Source organism: Marmota marmota, unplaced genomic scaffold (assembly GCF_001458135.2).
Source record: "Marmota marmota marmota unplaced genomic scaffold, marMar, whole genome shotgun sequence".
Classification (NCBI taxonomy): Eukaryota; Metazoa; Chordata; class Mammalia; order Rodentia; family Sciuridae; genus Marmota; species Marmota marmota.
Window position 1 is genome coordinate 60,491,559 of NW_026000026.1, and position 22,689 is coordinate 60,514,247.

Sequence of the window (22,689 nt, forward strand, 5' to 3'; positions counted from 1 at the left end):
TTGTGCCATGCATAATTCACATTACATACCTATTTAACAACTAGGAGGCTTATCCCTAATTTTTAGGTGTTATATAATTATGAGATCCATTCAGATGTTATAAAGTTCTTCGTTGTGTTAAACTTAACTCTGAATTCACCCTTATGGTAATAATTCAGATGGATTTGTTCCCCTTTCTCCATGTTAAATATTTGCATTTTGAAGAAACATGTATCTTCTGTATGCTTAATATTTCCCAGGTCCTCAACCAGTGTTCATGCTGATGTGATTACTTTCATCTAAGGCACTTTGGCTTCTCAGGGCTTTAATGTGGTCTAGAAGTGACCACAATAACTCATATAATTTATCTGGTCAGTGATGCTGTGATTACTTTCTTTGATGTGGATTCTAGATATTAGTATTAAATGATTAGTTTAAAATGATTGTATTAACCTCATATATGTTGCCTTATGTTGAATTTGTAATCTCAGATCTTTTTATTTCATAAAATTATGCTGAAATTTTTAGCAGAAATTTATATGAATACGGTGTTTTTAAAAAATCAAATTCAAGACTTTATTCTAATTATATTTCACTTCATTAGATTTAGCATTGCACTTTTTCAATTGTACAGATGTTATTTTAATCCTGATTAACCAGAGGTTAAGCTGTTTCTTTCAGCCCTGTGTTGTCTGTTTGATAAGCATGTCTTTTATATCTTTATAAGTGTTGTTTATAAAATATGAATACCTGAATGGTTGATTTTACAAGTTTTGTTCATAGAGAATCGTGGTCACAAACCATCTCTTCATCAATTCTCTGTGGAATTTTGCCTTAATCTGTTGTTTTATAAATCTGTTTTCTTTCTAACTTGGAGAAAAATAAAATTAGTTCAAGATTTTTCTCACCTGTTGTCTGGATCCTTAATAAGATATCTGTCTGGGGTTCTGCTTCTTCATCTGCAATTCTTTAGCACCTTAATTTTTTTTTTTTTTTATGTTGTGGATTAAACCCAGAAGGCCTCACATACTCTAGGAAAGTACACAACCACTGAGCTCCATCTCCAGCCCTCACACCTTAAAAAATAAAAGCCTAGAAAGCAGAACTCAAAGTGACTGAAGGGCACCTTGAATCTTCACATCTGACTGAGTTCTAAAAAAAGAAAGTTTACATATTCCACCCCTTTCTTTCATGTTTCTATTTCTTACTTTACTCAAGCAATTTCTTTCAGTTTTATGCCACTTTCTCTAATTCCTTATTTGACTCGTCTTCCATCTCTTCTGTATATATGCATTGAATTAGAATCTGGGAGATTTTTCAAGTCTAGTAAAGCCAATCCTAGTAAGAGAAAAAAACACTTATTTTTAGAGACAGGAGACCTAGATTTGAATTTTGTTTACAGTTTCTAAGCTTTGAGACTACATTAAGGTATTTGAACTCCAAGATTCTCAGTTTCCTTATCAAAAAAAAAAAAAAAAAAAAGGCACGAGGGCTTTCAAACTGTCTCATACTCTTGAATGACAAACTGCACTTTGTTAAGCAACTTGTACCAAGTGGTCTTACTGACTGAACAGAAATCAGAGAGAGCAGGTGCCACAGACCTATTTCTTTGTTCTCTTTAATGCAATTTGGAGTGTTTCACGTTTTAGACTCATCAGGGCTCTAAATAGTCATAGTTTTTTTTTTGTTTTTTGGGGTTTTTTTGTTTTTTTTGTCTGCCTTCCTCTCTTCCTCATCACAGGGATTTTTTGCAAGTGCAAATACTCAGGAGTAGCTGTGTTTAACATAATATTAAGTTATATTCCACTTAGTCTCTGGCCTTTGTATGGTATGTCTTTGCTTCCTAACAGCAACCGTACATTCCTACCTATTTTCTCACATAAAAACCTATGGTTCTTTCCCTGGCTCCTTAAATTTATATTATTACATTATATATTATATAATAACATTATATTTCAATTATTTCTTCCATTGCTATTCTTTTTATTTTGCATTCCTTAATTTTGATTGATGGCACAGAAGTTTGTTTTCCCCTTAGTCTAGCTCTTCTTGTGTGTGTGAATGTAACAGTGCATTTCTTCTCAGCCTTATCTAAACTGTTTGATTAGCTGCTAATGTGCAAAATCATTAATAGGGAATTCAAACTGCTAAAATAAAGAACAGATGAATTCCAGCCCATAGGCCTCAGTTCAGTCTTTTCAGTTGAGTGCTTTTTCAGAGAAGCAAACAAAAATCATCAGTGCTTCCGGCACTGTGTGAAATGTGCAGGGTATTATTATATCCTGTAAAAAGTTAAATGTGGTTGAAATAAAGACCTCTCTGCCACTTATAATGTGGGGTAGCTGCTTTAGAACATTAATAGGCAGTTTGCTATAGCAACGGTGTATCCAGCTCTATAATCTGACTTGCATTTGTGAACTGTTCAAGGGTTAGCGTTCTTTGAATTACAAGAGTTTATAAACTATTTTATTTGACTGTGTGTGTGTGTGTGTGTGTGAGAGAGAGAGAGAGAGAGAGAGAGAGAGAGAGAGAGAGAGAGATTTCTCATTTAAGTAAAAAAGTCCATTTCTTTTATTATTTGCCCTGTGTAACACGAGGGAGCAGCTGTTCATTCCATGAAACTCTAGCCATCCCCAGTGAAAGGATTAGGACTAGACACCCAATCAATTGAGTGATTTAATGTCCCTTGATGCTGTCAGTTTAAACATATAGACATCTGTTAAAGGGTGTCAACAAAGATTTTAAATGAAGCAGTCGGGCCCTCTTGAGTTGTGGTTAACTCCTTTACAGCTAAATTCTTCCTAAGAATTCTATATTTTCTTATCTATTTTTATTACTAAAGTAAATTAATATATTTAAACTGCTATTAATATAAGTAGAGCATCTTAGAATTCTGTTTTGTTATGTTTTCTTTTCTCCGTTATTTTTCTTCTTGGTTTGATGGATTGTAATTACATTTCTCAATTAATAAATTAGAGTCCCCAATTAATAAATTCAAGAACTTGCATAATCAATGAGATCTTTGGTAGATGTAGGGGAAGCATAGTAGTAATATGTACAAGTAATTATAAAGGTATGGAAAATTGGCTAGTCTTAAGAAATACATAAATTGCTCTTTTTTTATACACTAATAGCAGGAGTGTACTTTGTGGTAGCTAATGAAATAAACAATAAGGCCAAATTCTTAGTTGTTACATTATAATATGTACTAAAAAATAAGCCTTTTGTAAAAATATTTTTTAGTTGTAGATGAACAGAATACTTTTATTTTATTTATTTATTTTTATGTGGCCTGAGTATTAAACCCAGGGCCTCATTTGTGCTAGGTGAGCACTCTGCCATTGAGCCACAACCCCAGCACCAGAAATAATACATACCTTGATAAGTTGAGAAAGTAGATATATTCTGTTGGTCCAATTTATGATGATCAATATCTGACTTATTTACAGTCTTACGTAGTTTTGTTACTTATTTTTTTCAGTTACTTCACTTTCTGTTTCACAATTTACTGTTACATCACCAAAAAGTAGGTAATGAAATAAAAATAGATAATCTTCAAATTACCTAATTTTACTGTTTATTACCACTCATAGAAATTTAAAGTCTCTAGATTGTAAGTTTAGAGGCCCACACACAAATTGTGTTTGTGACAGCAAACCATAAATTATTTGACATATTTTTTCTACATTTGTGAGCAGTACAGAACAGTACCATGGATAAAGGATGTACTTCACTTACCTATTCATCAGCTACAACATTTTCATTTGACCTGACTGGAACAGCACTGTGGGTCTGGATTATTTATCTTTCTTCCTTGGCACAGCTTTTTTTCTTGGAAGCCAAGCCCAATGTTTCAGATCCATGACTCTGAGCTTACATGACCGCCTGTGAATAATATTTATATTGTGAAATATTTGAGTGTCTAGAGAAATAAGCTAGATCTATAAGAAATGGTTTAAGTTATACAAGTTCAATGAATGCTCCTGAGAGGAAAAATCTCCTTTCTGCTCTTTCTACTTTGCCCCCATCAGTAAGTGTAAGAATGTTTTACATTAAAAAAAAATGACCAGAGATTTAGATCCAATGGTGAATATTTAAATGAATAACAAGATGGCTTTTGGGGGGGGCAGTTATCTTACAAAGTTACTGCAACCCATTCTTGGAGAAAACCAGGATCAAGTAAATATATCAGGTTCATCACTCTGTAGAGAGAAGATATAGAGTTAGGTGTACTGAGTTCTTATATACTGAAGTCTTATAAGATATGTAATAGACTGTTGGACTGCTGCCATTATTAGCTGTCAGTGGTAAATTAGAACACTATCTTACATACAAACTTGATTGTGAAGACTTGCTAACTTCTCATGTTACTGAATTTTAGATAATGTAGAAAAGTAATGTGCCATTATATTCCATGTTCAAGCAAATGAACTGTAAGAATAAATGGAAATTTTAGGAAATAAATGTCACAGGAGGGTTGGGCCCAGTGCATCAGACTCTCCCTTCCCAACATTCCAGTGCCTCTGTGGTCACTGTTTATCTGCAGCACAAGTGGGACATCTGCAAGACCAGCCCTTTCCTCTGCTGCTCCACAGCTCAGGGGCACCTACGTTCAATGTCACTGCAACATGGGGTACGCTGGCAAGGAAATTGTCATACCTACTTGGCTAATGGCTCCCAGTAAATAAAAAGGAGAATGGGAAATCTAAATATCATCAGTAGATTTTGTCTGTAGAAGTCTCCTAATTGTGACATTTAATATACTTTTACAAAATGCTACCATTGGAGAAAACTAGGTAAATTATACAGAGAAAATTTCTGTGTCAGTTTTTACAGCTGCATGTGAATCCACAGTTATCTCAAAAATTTCCTTAAAAAAAAAAAAAGAGAGAGAGACGTAGTAACTCCTAAAGCATAAGTTTCACATTATTTATATAATTATGGTGACTTTCAAGCACTAAAATGTTTCTGAATCATGAGGAATATAAAACTTGAACCTTAAAAAATGAATAAGGAGATTACATCCTGTTTCATACACATAGATGGGAAACTTAGAGCATACTGTTTAGATGTGTCAAAATTTAGTTTTCCAATAACACAGACAAGTTGAAAGACAAAAATCATTTATGGTTGAATCCAGTACTTTTGTTTCCCTAATGAATAATTATGGATATTTTAAGTAAAAAATTAACATTGAAAATATCTTAAGATTATAATATTAATTTCTTGGTTTTCATAGTATCAACTATGAGTGACTGCATGTTTGCCCTTAAATCCGTCTCTCATGATTTCATAATACCTTGTATATTCTTATACATCCAACAGTATTACACATTTCAATGTAATAATGGTCCCATGAACATCTTATATCTGTTTTGTTAGTGGTGCTACTTTCATTTCATTAATTTATGTATTTTTTAGATACTGCTGTGTGGTTTTAACTGCACATGATAGCATATGTAAACAGTTTTACTTAAGTTTTAGGTTGACAAAGCTGAATCAATATTTTGTGTTCAATTGAATGCATCATTAATAAGTACTACTTCAGGGACTTATTGTTTTCTTTCAGGAATAAGATATATACAAAAGGCTGTAATAGTCAAGAAGCTCAGATAATGATGTGATGAATATTTTTAATGGCAAGGGAAAGTAATTTGCAAAATTTTTGTTCTTCTACTGGGACTTCACATAAGTTCTATAAAAATATCAACTTACTAATCAATGGATATATGACAAATTTAAGCAGTCTGTCAACTTCCCAAATTGCAAATACATCTCAGTAAATATTCAATGTTATTCAAATTGTTATTTTGTTTATTCGGTGGAACTACAAAATATTAATAATTTTTTACACAGCATTTCCCAATACTATAATGGAAATATTTTACAGAAATATGCATTGATCATCCATTGACTTCCTCTAGCTGAAATACACACACACACAGACACACACACACACACGTTTATGTACATGTCTATGTAATGATACAATATTTTGTTTTAAAAATATAAGTTGTTCTCTTGGTGTTTCATACATTTACCCTCATATTACATAAGCTTGGATTAGAAGACTTTGTCATTCTTTCCATGGACATATACAGTTTTTCTCTCTTATTTGTTGTTTTTTCATGGCTTCAGTTACTTATAGTCAACCGTGATCCAAAAATATTATGTAGGATATTACAGAAATAAACAATTAGTCATTTTAAATTATACAGTGTTCTGAGGGGCCTGATGAGCTCTCCCTCTGTCCTTCCCAGAATGTGAATTATCCCTTTCTCCATTGTACCTATGCTAGATCTGCTACCTTTCAATAGTCAACTCGTGTATGTCTTGGTTATCAGGCTGGCTATGCAGGTATCATGTGCTTGTGTTAAGCTAACCCTTCTCTTACTTAATAATGGCCCCAAAGTTCAAGAGTAGTTGTTTTATTTAGCTTTTTTTTTCCCTATGCTGCAACTAAAAGACCCAACAAGAACAATTTTAGAGGAGGAAAAGTTTATTTGGGGGCTCACAATTTTAGAGGTCTCAGTCCACAGATAGCCAGCTTCATTCCTCAGGACTCTAGGTGAGGCTGAACATCATAGCAAAAGAGTGTGGCTCACATGATGATCAGGAAGTTAAGAACTTTCCAGATATAAATATATACCCCAAAGTGTCTCTCCCAGGGACCCACCTCCTCCAGCCATACCCTACCTGATTTGGTTACCAGTTAATTCCATCAGGGAATTAATTCATTCATTGGGTTAAGGCTCTCACAACCCAATCATTTTTCCTCTAAAACTTCTTATATTGTCTCACACATGAGCTTTTGGGGGACACTTCACATCCAAACCATCACAGTAGTGATTTGGGCATTTTTTGCAATATATTATTATATTTTACTTTATTGTTAGTTATTTTTGTTAATCTTTCACTGTGACTAATTTATAAAAAATGTTATCATAGATATGTATGTACAGTGAAAAGCATAATAAATATAGGACTTGGTATTATGTTTGGTTTCAGTCATCCACTAGAGTCTTGGAAGGTTTATTTCAAGAATAAAGACAGGAACTGGGGCTGTAGCTCAGTGGCAGAGCACTTGCCTCGCATGTGTGAGGCAATGGGTTCAATCTTCAGCACCCTATAAAAAACAAATAAAATTAAGGCATGCTGTCCATCTACAACTACAAAAATAAAAATAAAGACAGACTACTGTAATTTCTCAAACAGGCACTGAAATAAGTATAATGTCTATGACAGTTGTCAATTGAAGAAAATATATTACTAGCAATTTAGATAGAAATATAAATTTAAAACATATGTGAACATGTGTATTCATAAGTTTTATAATAACAAAGGTGCTGACTTAAAAAGCAGAAATTCACATATTCATCTTAAGTTTTTTAGTTAATTATTCCATAGTAAAGCTGTTGTGTTATATGGAAAATTTTTTCTGTTATTAAGCATATTTTTGTTTAAAATAAATTGGTTTTGGTTTTTAAACATTTTTGACATTCTGTTGATATCCTTATAATGTGTTCACATGTACCTATAGCATGCATAATAACATATTTTTATCACTACCCTCCTACTGTTATTATCATTACAGAAAAAGAAAATAAGTTACACTTTGTTTTGCAATTTGAAAGATTATCTGTTGAATTATAAAATTTGGACAGCTTTTAAAAATTTAGATTTAGTGAGTGTTTCCTAGTCTTCCAGGGTTCTGTGAACATGCAGATTCAGGCTTGGAGGATCTGAGACTACATTTCCCCTATAAAACCAATGCCACAGCTCCATTGACCACCCTAAATAGCTAATGGTATATATCATAACCCAAGAGACAAGAATGAAGTCATTTGAATCTCAGCCCTTCTTTGGGTCTCTTGAGAATCTCAAGTGAAAGGTCACTTGAGTTTCTGGTTGTTTATTTTCATTCTAATGTGTTTTGTTTAGCTCTTTTGACAGCAAGTTTGTTTACCAACAAAGAGGACTTGGACCAATTGAAGAAGACACCATTCTTGTTATTGATCCAAATAATGCTGCAGTACTCCATTCCAGTGGGAAAAACCTGTGAGTTAAATGGCATATGTTGTTACTAACACTTGTACTGTATGCATTGTATAAAATGTACCATTGAATCTTGAAAAAGTTTTTTGGGGGGCTCACAGTTTTATAGGTCTCAGTCCACAGACAGCCAGCTTCATTCAGCTATACAGCTCCCCTTAAGAAAGTAGGAGACTAATTGGGCCAGTTCATCTTTTATTTTCTAAATAAGTGGTTCTAAACCTTGACTGATTATTAGAATCATCTGGGAAGCTTTCAAAAATTCCTCTTTTGGGAAACCTGTATTTATATCCTTTTCCTTCCCATTTTAAAATTTATAAGAATAAATTTCAAATACTATCCCACAAAAAGTATTTGAGGTGATGGATATGTTAATTAGCTTAATATAATCATGGCACTTTATTATTATTATTATTATTATTATTATTATTATTATTATTATTTATTGGATATTGAACCCAGGGGTACTGTGCCACTGAGCTATATCCCAGTCCTTATTTTTTGTTTTGAAACAAGGTGTAAGTTATACAGTCTGGCCTTGAATTTGTGATCCTCCTACCTCAAACTCCCAAATAGTTTAGATAGAAGGAGTGCATCATCACCCCTGGCTAATCCTTGTACATTATACACATATATCATTATGTCATATTGTATGCCATACACACACACACACACACACACACACACACACAATGGTAATGTGTCAATCTGAAACTTTAAAAAAAGAATAGATTAAAGCCACTGATACACATGCTGGTCAGCTCGATTTGATACTAAAAGAAACTTTTTTAACAGAAAATTTACATACTAAATGCATCAAGTAATCAGTGATAAGAAAAAATGCTCTATTCTCATCTAAATGTGAAGACTAAACAAATATCATTTTTAGCTTTCCTTAGCATACATATGTAATTTGGCTCTGAATGCCATTCATTATTTGGTCTTATTCCTAGATGGCATTTGACAGCCAAAAAAATGTTGGCTGATATTCATGGTCATTGAAAGAAAGGGACACCTGCTTAGAGTCTCCTCAACCATTGTAACCTGGCAGCCTCAGGAACTATACTCGACTCCATCTGCTTAGGCACAGGGAAGGCCAGCTCTTTGAAAGGCAGCAAGCCACTGCTTTGAATGCAGCTGCTTGTGGAGATGGTAATAATGAGACTCAGAATTTTCTGTAATATTCTCAGATGATGAATCAGGGGCCAAATTCTAATACCAGCTGTACTACTTTGTCTTTGAGCCTGTCTCTTTGGAGCTGTATCCATTACTCAGAGGCACCGTCATCCCAGAAAGGAATTAAGAGGGAAGGTGGAACAACTGCTGCTAAATCAACTTGGCCGGCAGTGGGATGTTAGTGTTCAAAGCAAATCATAGCCCTTACTTCTTATAGCCAAAACAGTGATTTAGTTCAGTTAGTTAGTTGAGATCAGAGTGTTACCATCTTGGCCCATGGAAGAATGGGCCAGGGTGGGAGCCGGAAACTGGTGCCCACACCAGGAGCCTAGAAACTTACAGATGAGGCTTGTAGATTGTCAGATATCCTTTGACCAGAATAACCTTAACATACCATCCTTGTACTGATTAACTCTGTTCATGTTCCTTAAACCTGCAGGCCTCTGTCCACATCAGTGTATAATTCTTACTCAAGTCACCCACATTAATTGGCTAAATAAATTAATGGTTTTCTAGCTCACCACTTCACTTGGTCTGGATGATCACGGCCCTACTGAAAGTTGTTTTCTTTATGTTTTGTTGTTTTGGGGCACTCTTAAAAAAGTTAGAGTCATATTTTTACTATTTCATATTAACATTATATTTTTGCAGTATATTTTACCTGTTCATTCTATGAAAATCAAATTTCTCCAGAAAATTTCTTTTATACATATTTCTAAAATGTTAATATTTATGATCAAAATTTGTTTTTAATTTGATATTGTTATTTAATATAACATATTGTATAATATTTATAGTTCTCATATAAGCTTCGTTTATATAGATTTTCATATGATTGATTAAATGCTGCTTAAGCTTTGTCACAAGGAAATCTATATTATGACATTATTATTATGTTCTTTTAACAATTCATTTTCTATAATAATATAAATCTATTAACTTATAAATGTGTATGGCTTTAAAAGATTAAATAGAAGGATTAATTACAAACAAACTACTCTTACATATACTTAGAGAATAAATATATAATTAAGACTGTAATTTTTATTTTGCAGGTTTTACTTGCCACATGGCTTGAGTATAGACAAAGATGGAAATTACTGGGTCACAGATGTGGCTCTCCATCAGGTAATCTCCCCATTGAGTGGTATTCAAATAGAAGATAACAGGGTTAAACTCTAGAAAGGTCTGAAGTTATCTAGGTCTTTTTCTGTGACTTAATAACATTAAAACAAGAATTGGATCAACCATGTTCTGCTCAGTTTAGCTTGCTATTACAGAGGACCTTAGATTTGGTGCCTTGTAAACAACAGAAATATATTTCTCACAGATCTAGATATGAAAGTCTGAGATCAGGGCGACAGCATGGTGGGGATCTGGTAAGGGCCCTCTTCTGGGTCACAGACTGTCAACTTGTCATTGTATCCTTAAATAGTGGAAAGAGAGAGTGAGAGCAAGCTCTTTGTCTCTTCTAACAAGGGCATTAATCCTGTTCACCAGGTCTTCACCCTTTTGACCTAATTGATTCCCAAAATGCCCATTTCCTAATATCATCACATTGAGGCTTAGGATTTTAACATATGAATTTGAGAGACACACACATTCAGTCCATATCAATCCACATCTTCAATTTTTTTTCTAGCACTTCATGCAAGCAAAAGGTAATATGTAAATTATGAAGATACTCTTCCCCCTTGGGTTGGAAGATTGTTTATGGCCAGTTGTGGAGCTTCATTAGAAGCCCATCTTTGTGGGCCCTTGAAGCACCTTGGCTTTCTACATTTGATTTTATTTCCTCTATCCTTGAATTTTATTTCTATTTCTTATTTTTATTTCTGTCACTTACGTTTTACCATCTTTATTTTCAATAAATGGAAGCAAGGTCTCTAGTAAATACAATTTATCAATAAAAAAATAAATATTTTTGTCCTTTTTTGGAAAAGTTGTACTTCAGTTACAGAATATCTTAAGGTCTTTCACCCCAGAAGACAAGTTTAAGTATAATACATGTGGCAAAGAAATAGGAAAATTAGTGGGGAGGAGGACTAGAACACAGATTTCACTATGAGTCATTAAGTGAAGTCTCTCAACAGTCTTCAACATTCATCAGTAAACCTTTATTTCTTGTCCTGTTGTATTATCTAGAGATCATTGTCATGTTAGCTAAGGAAAGAGAAGAAAGAAGCACAGAGAGGGCACAGTAGCCTTTCCACATACTGGTTTCTATTCACTATTTATTTACTGGATGGCCTTGAGCAAATCACTTCCTCTCAATATGCCTATTTCTGCAATGAAGGAATCACAGCAGGTGATTTCTAGGGTCCTGTCCAGTTATAAAAAGTACCTCCTTTTAAGTAATTCTCTGGGAGCTAATACTCTTAATTGCTTGTGGAAATTTGGGTGTGTGTCAATGGTCATCAATAAAGTAGATAAAGCTCTTGCTCATGTTTTAAAAGGTATTCAAACTGGATCCAAACAGTAAAGAAGGCCCTCTCTTAGTCTTGGGAAGGAGCATGCAACCAGGAAGTGATCAAAATCACTTCTGCCAGCCCACTGATGTGGCTGTGGATCCAGGCACTGGAGCCATCTATGTGTCAGATGGTTACTGCAACAGCCGGATTGTGCAGTTTTCACCAACTGGAAAGTTCATCACACAGTGGGGAGAAGGTACCCAAAATACTCTTCATTTCTAATTGTAATTTTTAGCCATTATCACTAGGAACCAGACATTTGCCACTTCTCACATTTTTTAGGATGTAATTCTCCTCTACAGCAAAGAAAACAGGGCTATTGGATGCATCCATTTGGCTTCATATCTCTCTCTTTCTCTTTCTCTCTCTGTCTCTCTCTCTCTCCCACACGTGTTATAAGAGAGAAAGAATGCTTCTGCCAAAAATATTTAGATATTTGTAGTGAGGGACATTATGAAATAAACTTTTAAACCACTTTACTTTTTTTTATTTTCAGATATCTAATGTTTCCTATCATGAATTTGTAAAATTGCAAAAGTGTAGAGTCAGACTTTGAATAATTTTACAAATTGTATATATGAGGCTTTCCTTTGTTCCATAGAGTCTTCAGGGAGCAGTCCTAAACCTGGCCAGTTCAGTGTTCCTCACAGCTTGGCCCTTGTACCTCATTTGCGCCAGTTGTGTGTGGCAGACAGGGAAAATGGTCGGATCCAGTGTTTTAAAACTGACACCAAAGAATTTGTGAGAGAGATTAAGCATGCATCATTTGGAAGAAATGTGTTTGCAATTTCCTATATACCAGGTATTTCATCTTTTTTATGTATGTTTTTATTATACTATACTCTATCCTAAAAAATTATTTGCCTTTACCTGCTTTTTAAAATAAATCTGTTTCTTATTGAGGGGTTAATTCTATATCATATCTTAAAGTGTCTTAAAATTGTTAGTGCACTGAAAATCATTTTCAACTCAAGTGCCACTATTCCTTGTACTGAAATAATGAAGAACTTAAAAAGATTTAACAGCTGTTTGTATTGGGTTTTAAATGTTCCCAAATATTGATTTTCATTTTTTCTTAACTATGATCATCTGCTCTAGTTATTACACGATTAATATTGTCTTCATACATCATCAACAGATGGTATATGTCTGATAAAATCAGCATTCAAAACATTTCTGTTTCATATCTTTTTTAGAAGTGGTAGCCAATTTTTAAAATAAGATAAACATATTAAATAAGTGAGGCTATGTCTAAATACTAGAAGAAATAACCAATATAATTTTGTTTTTTATTTTCAAATATATTTTATTAACTTTAAGAAATTTCAGCCAGGTACAGAGGCACAAGCCTATAATCCCATTGTCTCGGGAGGCTGAGGCAGGAGGATTGCAAATTCAAAGCCAGCCACAGAAACAGAGAGATTCTAAACAACTGAAAGAGACCCTGTCTCTTAATAAAATGCAAAATAGGGCTGGGGATGCGGCTTAGTGGTTGCGCGCCCCTGAGTTCAATCCTCGATACCCCCCCTCAAAAAATAGAAATATCAAAAGAAATTTGAGAAGTAATCCAAACTTAAAAAGATATACATAATTAGGGCTGGGGATGTGGCTCAAGAGGTAGCACGCTCTCCTGGCATGTATGCGGCCCAGGTTCGATCCTCAGCACCACATACAAAACAAAGATGTTGTGTCTGCCGAAAACTAAAAAATAAATATTAAAAATTCTCTCTCAAAAAAAAAGATATACATAATTCATATTATAACATAGCATAAGATTTCCTTAAATAATAAATGCCAAGCAACTTAAAATATAAAATTTATACACAATTTAAAAATATATGTTGCAAAATGTGTCTATACTTATATTAAATAGCATTGACTCTTTATAATCATCCCTATAATAGTTACATATTTTATACTGTGAAAGGTTCACTTGGCTATTATCTTCCCAAGTAAACCCATTTTGTTTAGGACATGAAGTAGGTGACTGGATAGGGAGCAAGATTATCTTCCCCAAGAAGGAAAGATTTTCATTAATAAACCACGAAAAAACACTCTGGTTCATTTTACCTCACATTTAAAGAATTATTTGTCAGGACCATTCACTTAATAAAGAAAGTGATCAAGTTAATAGAGAACAAAAATAAATATAAGAGAAAATTAAATGGAAATCTGGTTAAAAACAAAATCTGAGCAAAAGAAATTATACATTATCTGTATAATGTTCAACAACAGTAATTGATGTTTATATTTTTATTTTACAGTATGATATGGTAAAAAAAATCTGTAATACTTACATAAAGGTGAAATATTTTCAACAGTGATTTAGGGCTATACATACTTTTTATTGTTTTGTGGTGCTAGGGATCAAACCCAGGGCCTCTTGCATGCTAGACAACCACTTCTCTACTGAGTGACACACCCAGTCCTAGTGCTATGTATTTTTGAATATGTTTTAAATCACTGAAAATGTCATATACAAACATCTGGATTGTTTATTTAACCAAAACATAACTATTTCTATTATTTCAGTTGAACATTACCATACTAAGAAATATAATTTTACTACAAAGTATATTCATAAAATATACATAGTCATAAAATATTCACTTAGTGAAAAATATCTTTCATAGTTCAAAATATGTATCTCACATTTTCAAATCCCAGTTGTTTAAAATCAGATTATTCAGCTGAACATTGGTGTGGGTGCACACCTCTAATCCCAGCAACTGGGGAGACTGATTGCTAGTTTGCAGGAGGATTGCTAGTTTGAAGCCAGCCTGAGCAACATAGGGAGATCTTGTCTCAGAATTTTAAAAACATAATAAAAAGGGCTAGGGATATATACAGTGGTAAAGCACATCTAGGTTTTATCCCTAGTACTAAACTAAGGTAAACTAAAATTTATTCTATTTATACTGTAACTTCACTTACTTTCTTTGCATATTTCTTTCTGACTCTCCTTACAGCTAAGGCAGATAATACATATTTTACATGTTTTTCAAATGATTTGACATCCCAAATGATTGACTTAAATAATCTAACTTTTCCCAGTTCCTATATAGGATGCCTATAATATCTATATGTACATGTTAGTATATGTATGTGTCGATCACTATGTATTCCCGATTTCTGTTGTCTTTCTAAGTACAGCAAACCCTCCAATTTCTGGTTTTTCCCTTATAAGCTTAGTTCTTTAACTAGTTTGCCCCTGATATGGTTATGTAGGAGGCAACTTTTTTTAGTATTTCATTTTCAACTTTTTACTAGGTTAAACATAAATGGATTATTTATTTGTATAATGTACATGCATATATTTGAAAGCAGTCAATCTGTATTTTAGAGAAAGACTAACTAAATGTGTGTCACAGGTTTGCTCTTTGCAGTGAATGGGAAGCCCTTCTTTGGGGACCAAGAACCTCTTCAAGGATTTGTGATGAACTTTTCTACTGGGGAAATTATAGATGTCTTCAAGCCACTTCGCAAGGTATTCACACACATTGCCTGTGTTTTTAATTTTCATGAGAATAAAACTGAAATATGAATCTTGAATAAATCTTTAAAAACTTTTAGATGATTTGATAAAACTTTCTTAGCTATGTTGATAGGAGTATACTATTATGATGTTTTATTTAGAATAAATGTCCTTATTTGTTCTTAGATCTATTTCTGCAGATGAAATTGAGCTCTACATTCAGTCCCCAGGTTGTTATTAGACTTTAGATATTGTAGCACATTTAAATATATTATAGTTAGAATACCAAAAAGTATTTTTTTCCTGGTTTAATACAAGTAGTGAAGACACCACATGTTAAATGTACATGTATAATTCTCTTAGATCTAGCAGAAATCGTGTTCTCTCTGTTTTTTTTTTTTTAATCATTGTGACTTTGCTAAGCAGAAAGGCTTGAAAATAGCACTTCCTGGAATTTATTTAAGTTCTAAAGACTTAGTTTAGGTCAGAGCCTAAAGTGTGGTTTTGGCTTCACAAAAAGTTTGCCACTGTTTTTTCTAGAAATAGTGCTTTTTACACACACAGTGACTATGGCTCAGTGTTTACATAGACTGTCTTCCCAGTGCATGTTTTCTACAGTATGATTGCCAGAGTGATCACAATGTTCACATACACTGCAGGAATGTGTTTGTGGTACACCAGTTTTAGAAAGTTCAGCCAGCTAAAATACTCAAATAAGCATTATTTTTCAAAATATGTAGTCATTGACGTTACTTGGATCAAAATGCAACTATCTTAAGCCATCAGACAGAGTATAAGATACCAAGTTTGGTCAATTTTTTTTAAAAAAAAGAACTTTAAAAGGCCTCAATATTTAGAAATTAATGTTAGGCTACTGGAAGTCTGGGTTTATCACATTTCATTGGAGAAGGTATGAACTAAGTACCTGCTTTGTGTCAGATATTGTCCCAAATACTGATGATGACAAAGAGTGCCAAATGACAGTGGACACAGCCTCTTCTACAATGGAGCTTTTAGCAAAAATTAAAGTATACAAATCAAACCAAAGTGAGTCTGAACTAAAGATTCCAACACAAGCTTTTTTCTTAGGGTTTCTGTTTGTATTTCACAAATAAAATTTTCACAGAACTATTTCTTCTGAAAAGCATTAAGCAATTAAATATCAAATCATAGCAGTTGTCAGAAGAAAATTCATTACATTGATGATACATATTTTGCTTTCATAGTGTTTCAGATCTTTGCTAATTTGTGTCCTTATGAGGTAACTTTCTCATATCTATTGGTGAAGAATACAAAGTACACAGAGTCATCCCTCAGTTTCTTTTTTTTCTTTTTTGTATTTGTTTTAATTAGTTACACATGATAGTACAATGATATTGACATATCATACATTTGAATCAGATGAGGTATAATTTCTCATTTTTCTGAGTGTACAGGTTGCAGAATCACAGTGGTCATGCTGTCACATATATACATACAGCAATAATAAAGTCTATTTTATTCTGCTGTCCTTCCTATCCCCCTCCCATCACTTCTCTCTACCCAAACTAATGTGAAACACTTTTTTTTTCCCCCTCACATCGTCATACGTGTATTCTGTATAACGATGAGGGTCTCCTTCCATCTTCCATGCAATTCCCCTTCTCCCTCCCTTTCCCTCCCACCTCTCTTCCCTACCTAGAGGTAATCTTCTTCTCCTGCTCTTCCTCCCTACCCAGTCTCTTCTCTAAGGAATCTAAGGAATGACGATGATGTCCCTCATCGTCTGCTTTCTCATATACCCTTCAGAATGGAATTTTTGTCTTCTTTCTTCTGCAAGGAATCTAATGTGGAAAAGAAAAGGCATGATCCCCACAACTCTATTTTCTTTCAGGTCTTCACTTGGTGTTAATAGAGTGTTTATGTTTTTATCTTAATGATGTTGTACTGTGTCAACTAGAATATTAACTTTTAACTAAAATATGCCTTTAGAAATCAAAACTATATGCTAAGCAAGAGGCCAAACTCTAAATGAACCTTACTGGTGTAAGAATCTGAACAACCTTGAATTAAAATTTCAGAAAACATTGTGCCTAAACATCAGCACTCACCAGACATTCAGCAATGAATGAGTACAATATGGGAGTCAGTACAGCAAACTTGAACAGATGAGATTTGCTTTTCCTTTATGTTCACTCAGTAAACTGAAATTCATGAACAAATCTCTCAGAATTTTCATTTAATTAGATTATCATCATAAAAAATTGGGTGAAGGAAATAATAATAGGTGTATGGACTTCTAAGAAGAGATTTGTTCTTCAAGTCAAAGGTCAAATTTTATATAATGTGTCTGTGTCTCTGTGCATATCCATATCTCCTCACATATTTCAGGTCTCCCTCTTTCATGATTGGATTCTATAGAACTGTTTACCTCTGAATCTGTGAGCTCCATCTTTATGTTTATTCAGGGAAATTAAGATAATAGGACCATGAAGATGATCTGTGAAATGCTGTCAAAAAACTACGAGTACAAAACACACATAGTCATCCACTAGTTTCTTCTCTTCATAATTTAATGACGATGATGTCCCTCATCGTCTGCTTTCTCACACACCCTTCAGAATGGAATTTTTGTCTTCTTTCTTCTGCAAGGAATCTAATGTGAAAAAGAAAGGGCATGATCCCCACACCTCTATCCCAAAAGAGAAAAATAAAAAGAATGGCGCAGTAAGCCCAGATTCATGTTATTTCTCCAACTTTCACATTGGAGATTAGAATTATATAGTATTTGACAATATTTAAGTTGAAAGATTCACACATAAATTAAATTACTTGTCCAAAGATAGATTATAAGTGGCATACTTGGATCTCAAACCTAGGTTTTTCTAACTCTAAAAATGCACTTAACCTTTTAATTCCTGAGATACGTATTTGCCAAGGGCTATATTAAATCACAACATAAATGTGGTAAAAGTTCTTAGGAAAAATACTTTACTTAAAAGTAAAGTAGGTTTAAAGATTATTCTTGCATAAAAGTGTGCATAGTTGTGATATGGAGCAGAACACAAATTCCTTATGAATTTTTAAAATGTGATTTTGTGAGCAGGCCGCCTGGGACTTCTTCACTTGATGCCCCAGGAAGATGCCACCATTATTTTCTCTCGTCAGTTTTATTTTGCTAGAGGTAACTCAAGAGAGGAGTTTTCAAAGCCTGCATTAGAAGACTTTACATTTGTCCAACTTTGAAATCTTATATTTATTCCTAAAACTCAACAATATAATTCCCTGTTTCAGGTAACACAGAGAAGTAGAATAGTTCATTAAAAAGTTAACCAAATTTTATGCATGTATGATTTTTTTCAGGATAAGCCCAACTAGTATGAATAACTATAATTCTCTAATAAAGAAAAAAATATAGCTGAGTTTCTCTGATTACAATAGGAATAGAGGTCCTGAGGTCCCACCCACTAAGCCTGACCCTGAATCCCTACAATGGTTCCAAACTACTTCCAATAAAAACCTTGGCTTTCCAGATCAGTTTGAGAGCCACTGAAAGAAGTTTGTTATTATTATAGATTTGAATTTATGATATACCATGATTTATTTAAAACAAAGGCATTAGCCAATAGATACTCACATATTCTCCCCTCACCTTTACTTCCTCACCATTGTATTTTTTTTTTCTATTAGGAAATCTGGGGTATGTTACAACTATGTTTTGCATAGCAGTTTCTAAAAGTTATTATAATGTAACTTTTTATAATATAGAATAAAATTCTAGAATAGGAACTGCTGTAATTTGGAAGTTCATTGCCATTAGCTAAACTCAAAATAAAGATGAAGGTTTATGACACACCTGTGAGCTTTCAATATGACAACATTTCGATTTCTGACTCTTTGTCCTTCTCTAAATGTTTGTCCCAATTTGTGTGATAATATGAAGGAATGGGCCTCATTGACATAGCTCTTCGATTTTTCTTAAGACAAAACTTTTCCCGTTTCTAAAACATAATAGTATCTACAAAGCACATATTTCTCTGCCAGTCCTGAAATGAGTGAAGAACAGCAGCTGGATTCCTTAGTGTCCTTTGTACTCAGTACGCTAAGGTGGGTATTTGCTGGCTGATGAGTCCACAATGTAGGGAGTGTTTTGTTCATACTTACTAGACACAATTTTGAGAACCGTGAATTCAGGCAGGCCTGTTGGCTGCAAAGGTAAAGGAAAAAAATCCATGTCCTGACAACTGGTGGACCTCAAGCACTTTTGGAAGCTGCAGTAGCACATTATAAGGAAACAGCTTAGTAACCCTGAGTCACATAAAGTGTTCTCTATCTCCTGGGTCCTCATGAATGAGAGGATGACGTAAAATGAAGAAAAACATTAAAAAATAAAATATCTGAATTAAGTATAAAAGTACATGAAGTTCTTGGAAGTAGCACTCAGTTTGTTTCCTCTGCTAACTAAAAATATTGCACACACTAGACTTCAAGAATATAAAACCCCACATCACTGCATATATCCTAGTATGCATATCAGAAATAATCTAAATGCCCTGGATCTTTAAAATAACCCCCTTATCAATAATGTAAAATGATTTTTAAGTTAACTCATGATAGCTTGATAAGAATAACAAAATTGTTACCTGGTCCTTTTCACTTATATAGATGGAGAAAGGCAAATTTGATGATTAAAAGGTAGAAGAAACACAAAGGCAACAATAAATATAAAGAATTAGGTAGGTAATGAAACACTAAACAGCAGTTAAAAAACAAACTGCTTGTAAATTTTCACTTTTTAAAAGAATTAAAAGTCAGCAGTGAGGGTCTGTTAGCATTTCCCAGTGCTTAGAATTATGCCCATCAAAGTCAAGACCCAATGATTGAATGAGTAAATTACTTGGTCTAGAGTTGCTTTGCTGGGAATTATTGTTGCCTTGGTTAGAGTTATACTCAAACATAAATTCAAGCAAAGGCTCACCACCCTAATATGTGCCTTTATATTTTGGCAGCACTTTGACATGCCTCATGATATTGTTGCATCTGAAGATGGGACCGTGTACATTGGAGACGCTCACATAAACACCGTGTGGAAGTTCACCTTGAATGAAAGTAAGTCTTTTACAATATTGTTGTCCACATTTTCCCTCCATTTTATTGCTTAAAAATATGCAAAATAAGTGTGGGGGATTTAGCTCAGTGGTAGAGCATTTGCCTTGCATGTGTGAAGCCCTGGGTTCAGTTCCCAGTACTGGGGAAAAAAGAAAAAAAGTGAAACAGAAGCATTTACATTACTTTCTCCTTTTAGTGATAGTAGTAGGAAATCAAGCTATAAGACATTTGTTTAAAAATCTATTTGGTATGCATTTCAAGGACTAAATTAATTTTTAGAAAGTAGAGAGAAACATTTTTTTGTTTTGTTTTTTTTTTTCCTGGCAGTTATCCCCTTGTTTCCACAGATATTCCACAGGAAATTCTTGACGCCTGAAGTAATGTCTGTTACATTAAAAGCCAATGTTAATTCCAGCTTAGTTCCAGAAGGAAGAGATGGCTTTGGCAAAGCAGAATGACTTGTTTCCATGAGGCATCACTCCACACATGGCTCTTTAGCTCTCAGGAGCTGTTGAGCATCTAGGGAAGCCAGCATCTGTGTCAGACACATATTATTCCCAACAGGAAGTATTTTACATTTCCATTTAGGGTTCAGCTTTCTCCTGAATTCACATACTGAATTGCTATTTTTTCGTGTAACTCAAAATTTTGTCTGGGGACAAATTTGCTTTGTCAGGATCTAGCTGGTTAGTTTTGTAATTTTATAATTGCAATTTTGATATTATTTCTGATTCTTAAAAAACATATCAAACTAGCTCCTGATTTGAGGCTAGAGACAAGAATTTTTTTTAAATATAAGTGCACTGAAACCACAAATATAAATGTTCACAGAGTTTTTAAACATGGTAGTGTACAAACAGCAGGATAAAGTAAAGATAAGGAAAAGAACTGAGGATGATAAATTTGAGGTATGAGGAGATGCAACAGGTATTATTCAGTAGAGAACTAATAAGAACATATAAATTTGATGAAGAAAAGAAATTTAATTGTAATAAGAAAAAAAATATAAGAAAGAAAAAATAAACCCAGGAATCCAAAGCCTTTAATCAGATGCAATATAGATCTTAGAGCCCAATTTGCTAATTACTGTATTCAGCATTATACTTTGAGTAAATTTAACTAGTAATAAGACCCAGTTATAATAGAGTACATGTAGATGCCTGTGGAATACTCCACCACAGAAGTAGCTTCACAGTCCCCCTGAAAATATGGCTTTCAAAAAAAAAAAATATATATATATATATGGCTTTCACTACCTGTATCTTCAAAGAGTATCCTAAAAGTAGGGCAGACAAAAGAGCAAAGATAGATGGCTAATCCCCAATTGTATGACTAAATTCAGAATTTGTAGAACAAAAAAATCCTTTAAATATTTTTAAATATGGGAAAGACTACAGAAATTTAGACAATACCTTCACTTTTTTTTTCTAATAAGAATATGATTCTTTAACTCACCAAGATTCTAGTCTAAGACCATTTATAACAAACACCCCAGTGGTTGATACTCAACAGAGATGCATATCTGAGTCATCTGGGGAGGATTTTCAAAATACATGTTTTAGTCAGCTTTTTCAAAAGACCTGACAAGAAAAATTTCAGAGGCAGAAACATTTATTTGGGGGCTCACAGTTTCAGAGGCCTCAGTCCATAGATGTCTGACTCTATTCCTTGAGGCCTGAGGTGAGGCCGATAATTATAGTGGAATAGTGTGGCAAAGGAAAGCAGGAGAGGACATCGCACCTGAAAATTGAAGCAGGGAGAGCTAGCTCTCCTCACCACAGACAAAATATAAACCCAAAGGCATGCCCCTAATGACCTACTTAGGTAGGTTAAAGGTTTTATAACCCAGTCATTTTACATCTAAACTACCTTGCATTGTCTTACACATGAGCTTTTGGGAGACACCTCATAACTAAACCTTAAGAATACACATGGCTAGTCCCCTCAAGATTTAGAGAAAGAAGAGGAATAATAGAATATAGTTTGTAAAGCCTTCCCAAGTGGTTTTGAGCAACCTCTAATTGATAAGCCCTATAACATAGCATACAACTTCAAAATAAGAAGCCCTCGGCATAACCCAGAGCATAATAAATCTGGAAAATAGTACCTTTTGAACAGTAAGATTTCACTGGAGACTAAACAAGTTTAATTTGCATTTTAGTGTTTAACTAGTCAAATTCATTTTTGTCAGGTAGAAGACTGATAATCCAACATGGCAGAATTAGTAGTCAGCTAAGATTTCGGCTACATCAAATGTAACTACTCGATATTTCAGAAACAATGCAATATATTATGGACTCCAAAAGGAAAACCTCATTCATAAAGTTCTTAAAGATACTATTCCGCTTTCCCTAGGAGATTTTACACAAGATTTGTGGACCCAACAACCAATTTATGGTTTGTGTTGGACTCTTTTCTAATATAGTAATATATATGATGAGTAATTTC

General features: G+C 33.8%; 1 protein-coding gene across 15 annotated transcripts in view; it reads left to right on the forward strand.

Annotated features, from left to right (window-relative positions):
* The window catches only part of Pam (peptidylglycine alpha-amidating monooxygenase), a 287,901-nt gene that overhangs the window by 254,940 nt on the left and 10,272 nt on the right, over positions 1-22,689 (forward strand). For all 15 annotated transcript variants that reach the window (XM_048811491.1, XM_015483974.2, XM_048811497.1 and 12 more), the window contains 6 exons: positions 7,921-8,037; positions 10,263-10,335; positions 11,664-11,874; positions 12,280-12,480; positions 15,050-15,165; positions 20,142-20,241. In XM_048811491.1, coding sequence (XP_048667448.1) covers positions 7,921-8,037; positions 10,263-10,335; positions 11,664-11,874; positions 12,280-12,480; positions 15,050-15,165; positions 20,142-20,241 — 818 coding nt within the window. The remainder of the gene's footprint in view (positions 1-7,920; positions 8,038-10,262; positions 10,336-11,663; positions 11,875-12,279; positions 12,481-15,049; positions 15,166-20,141; positions 20,242-22,689) is intronic.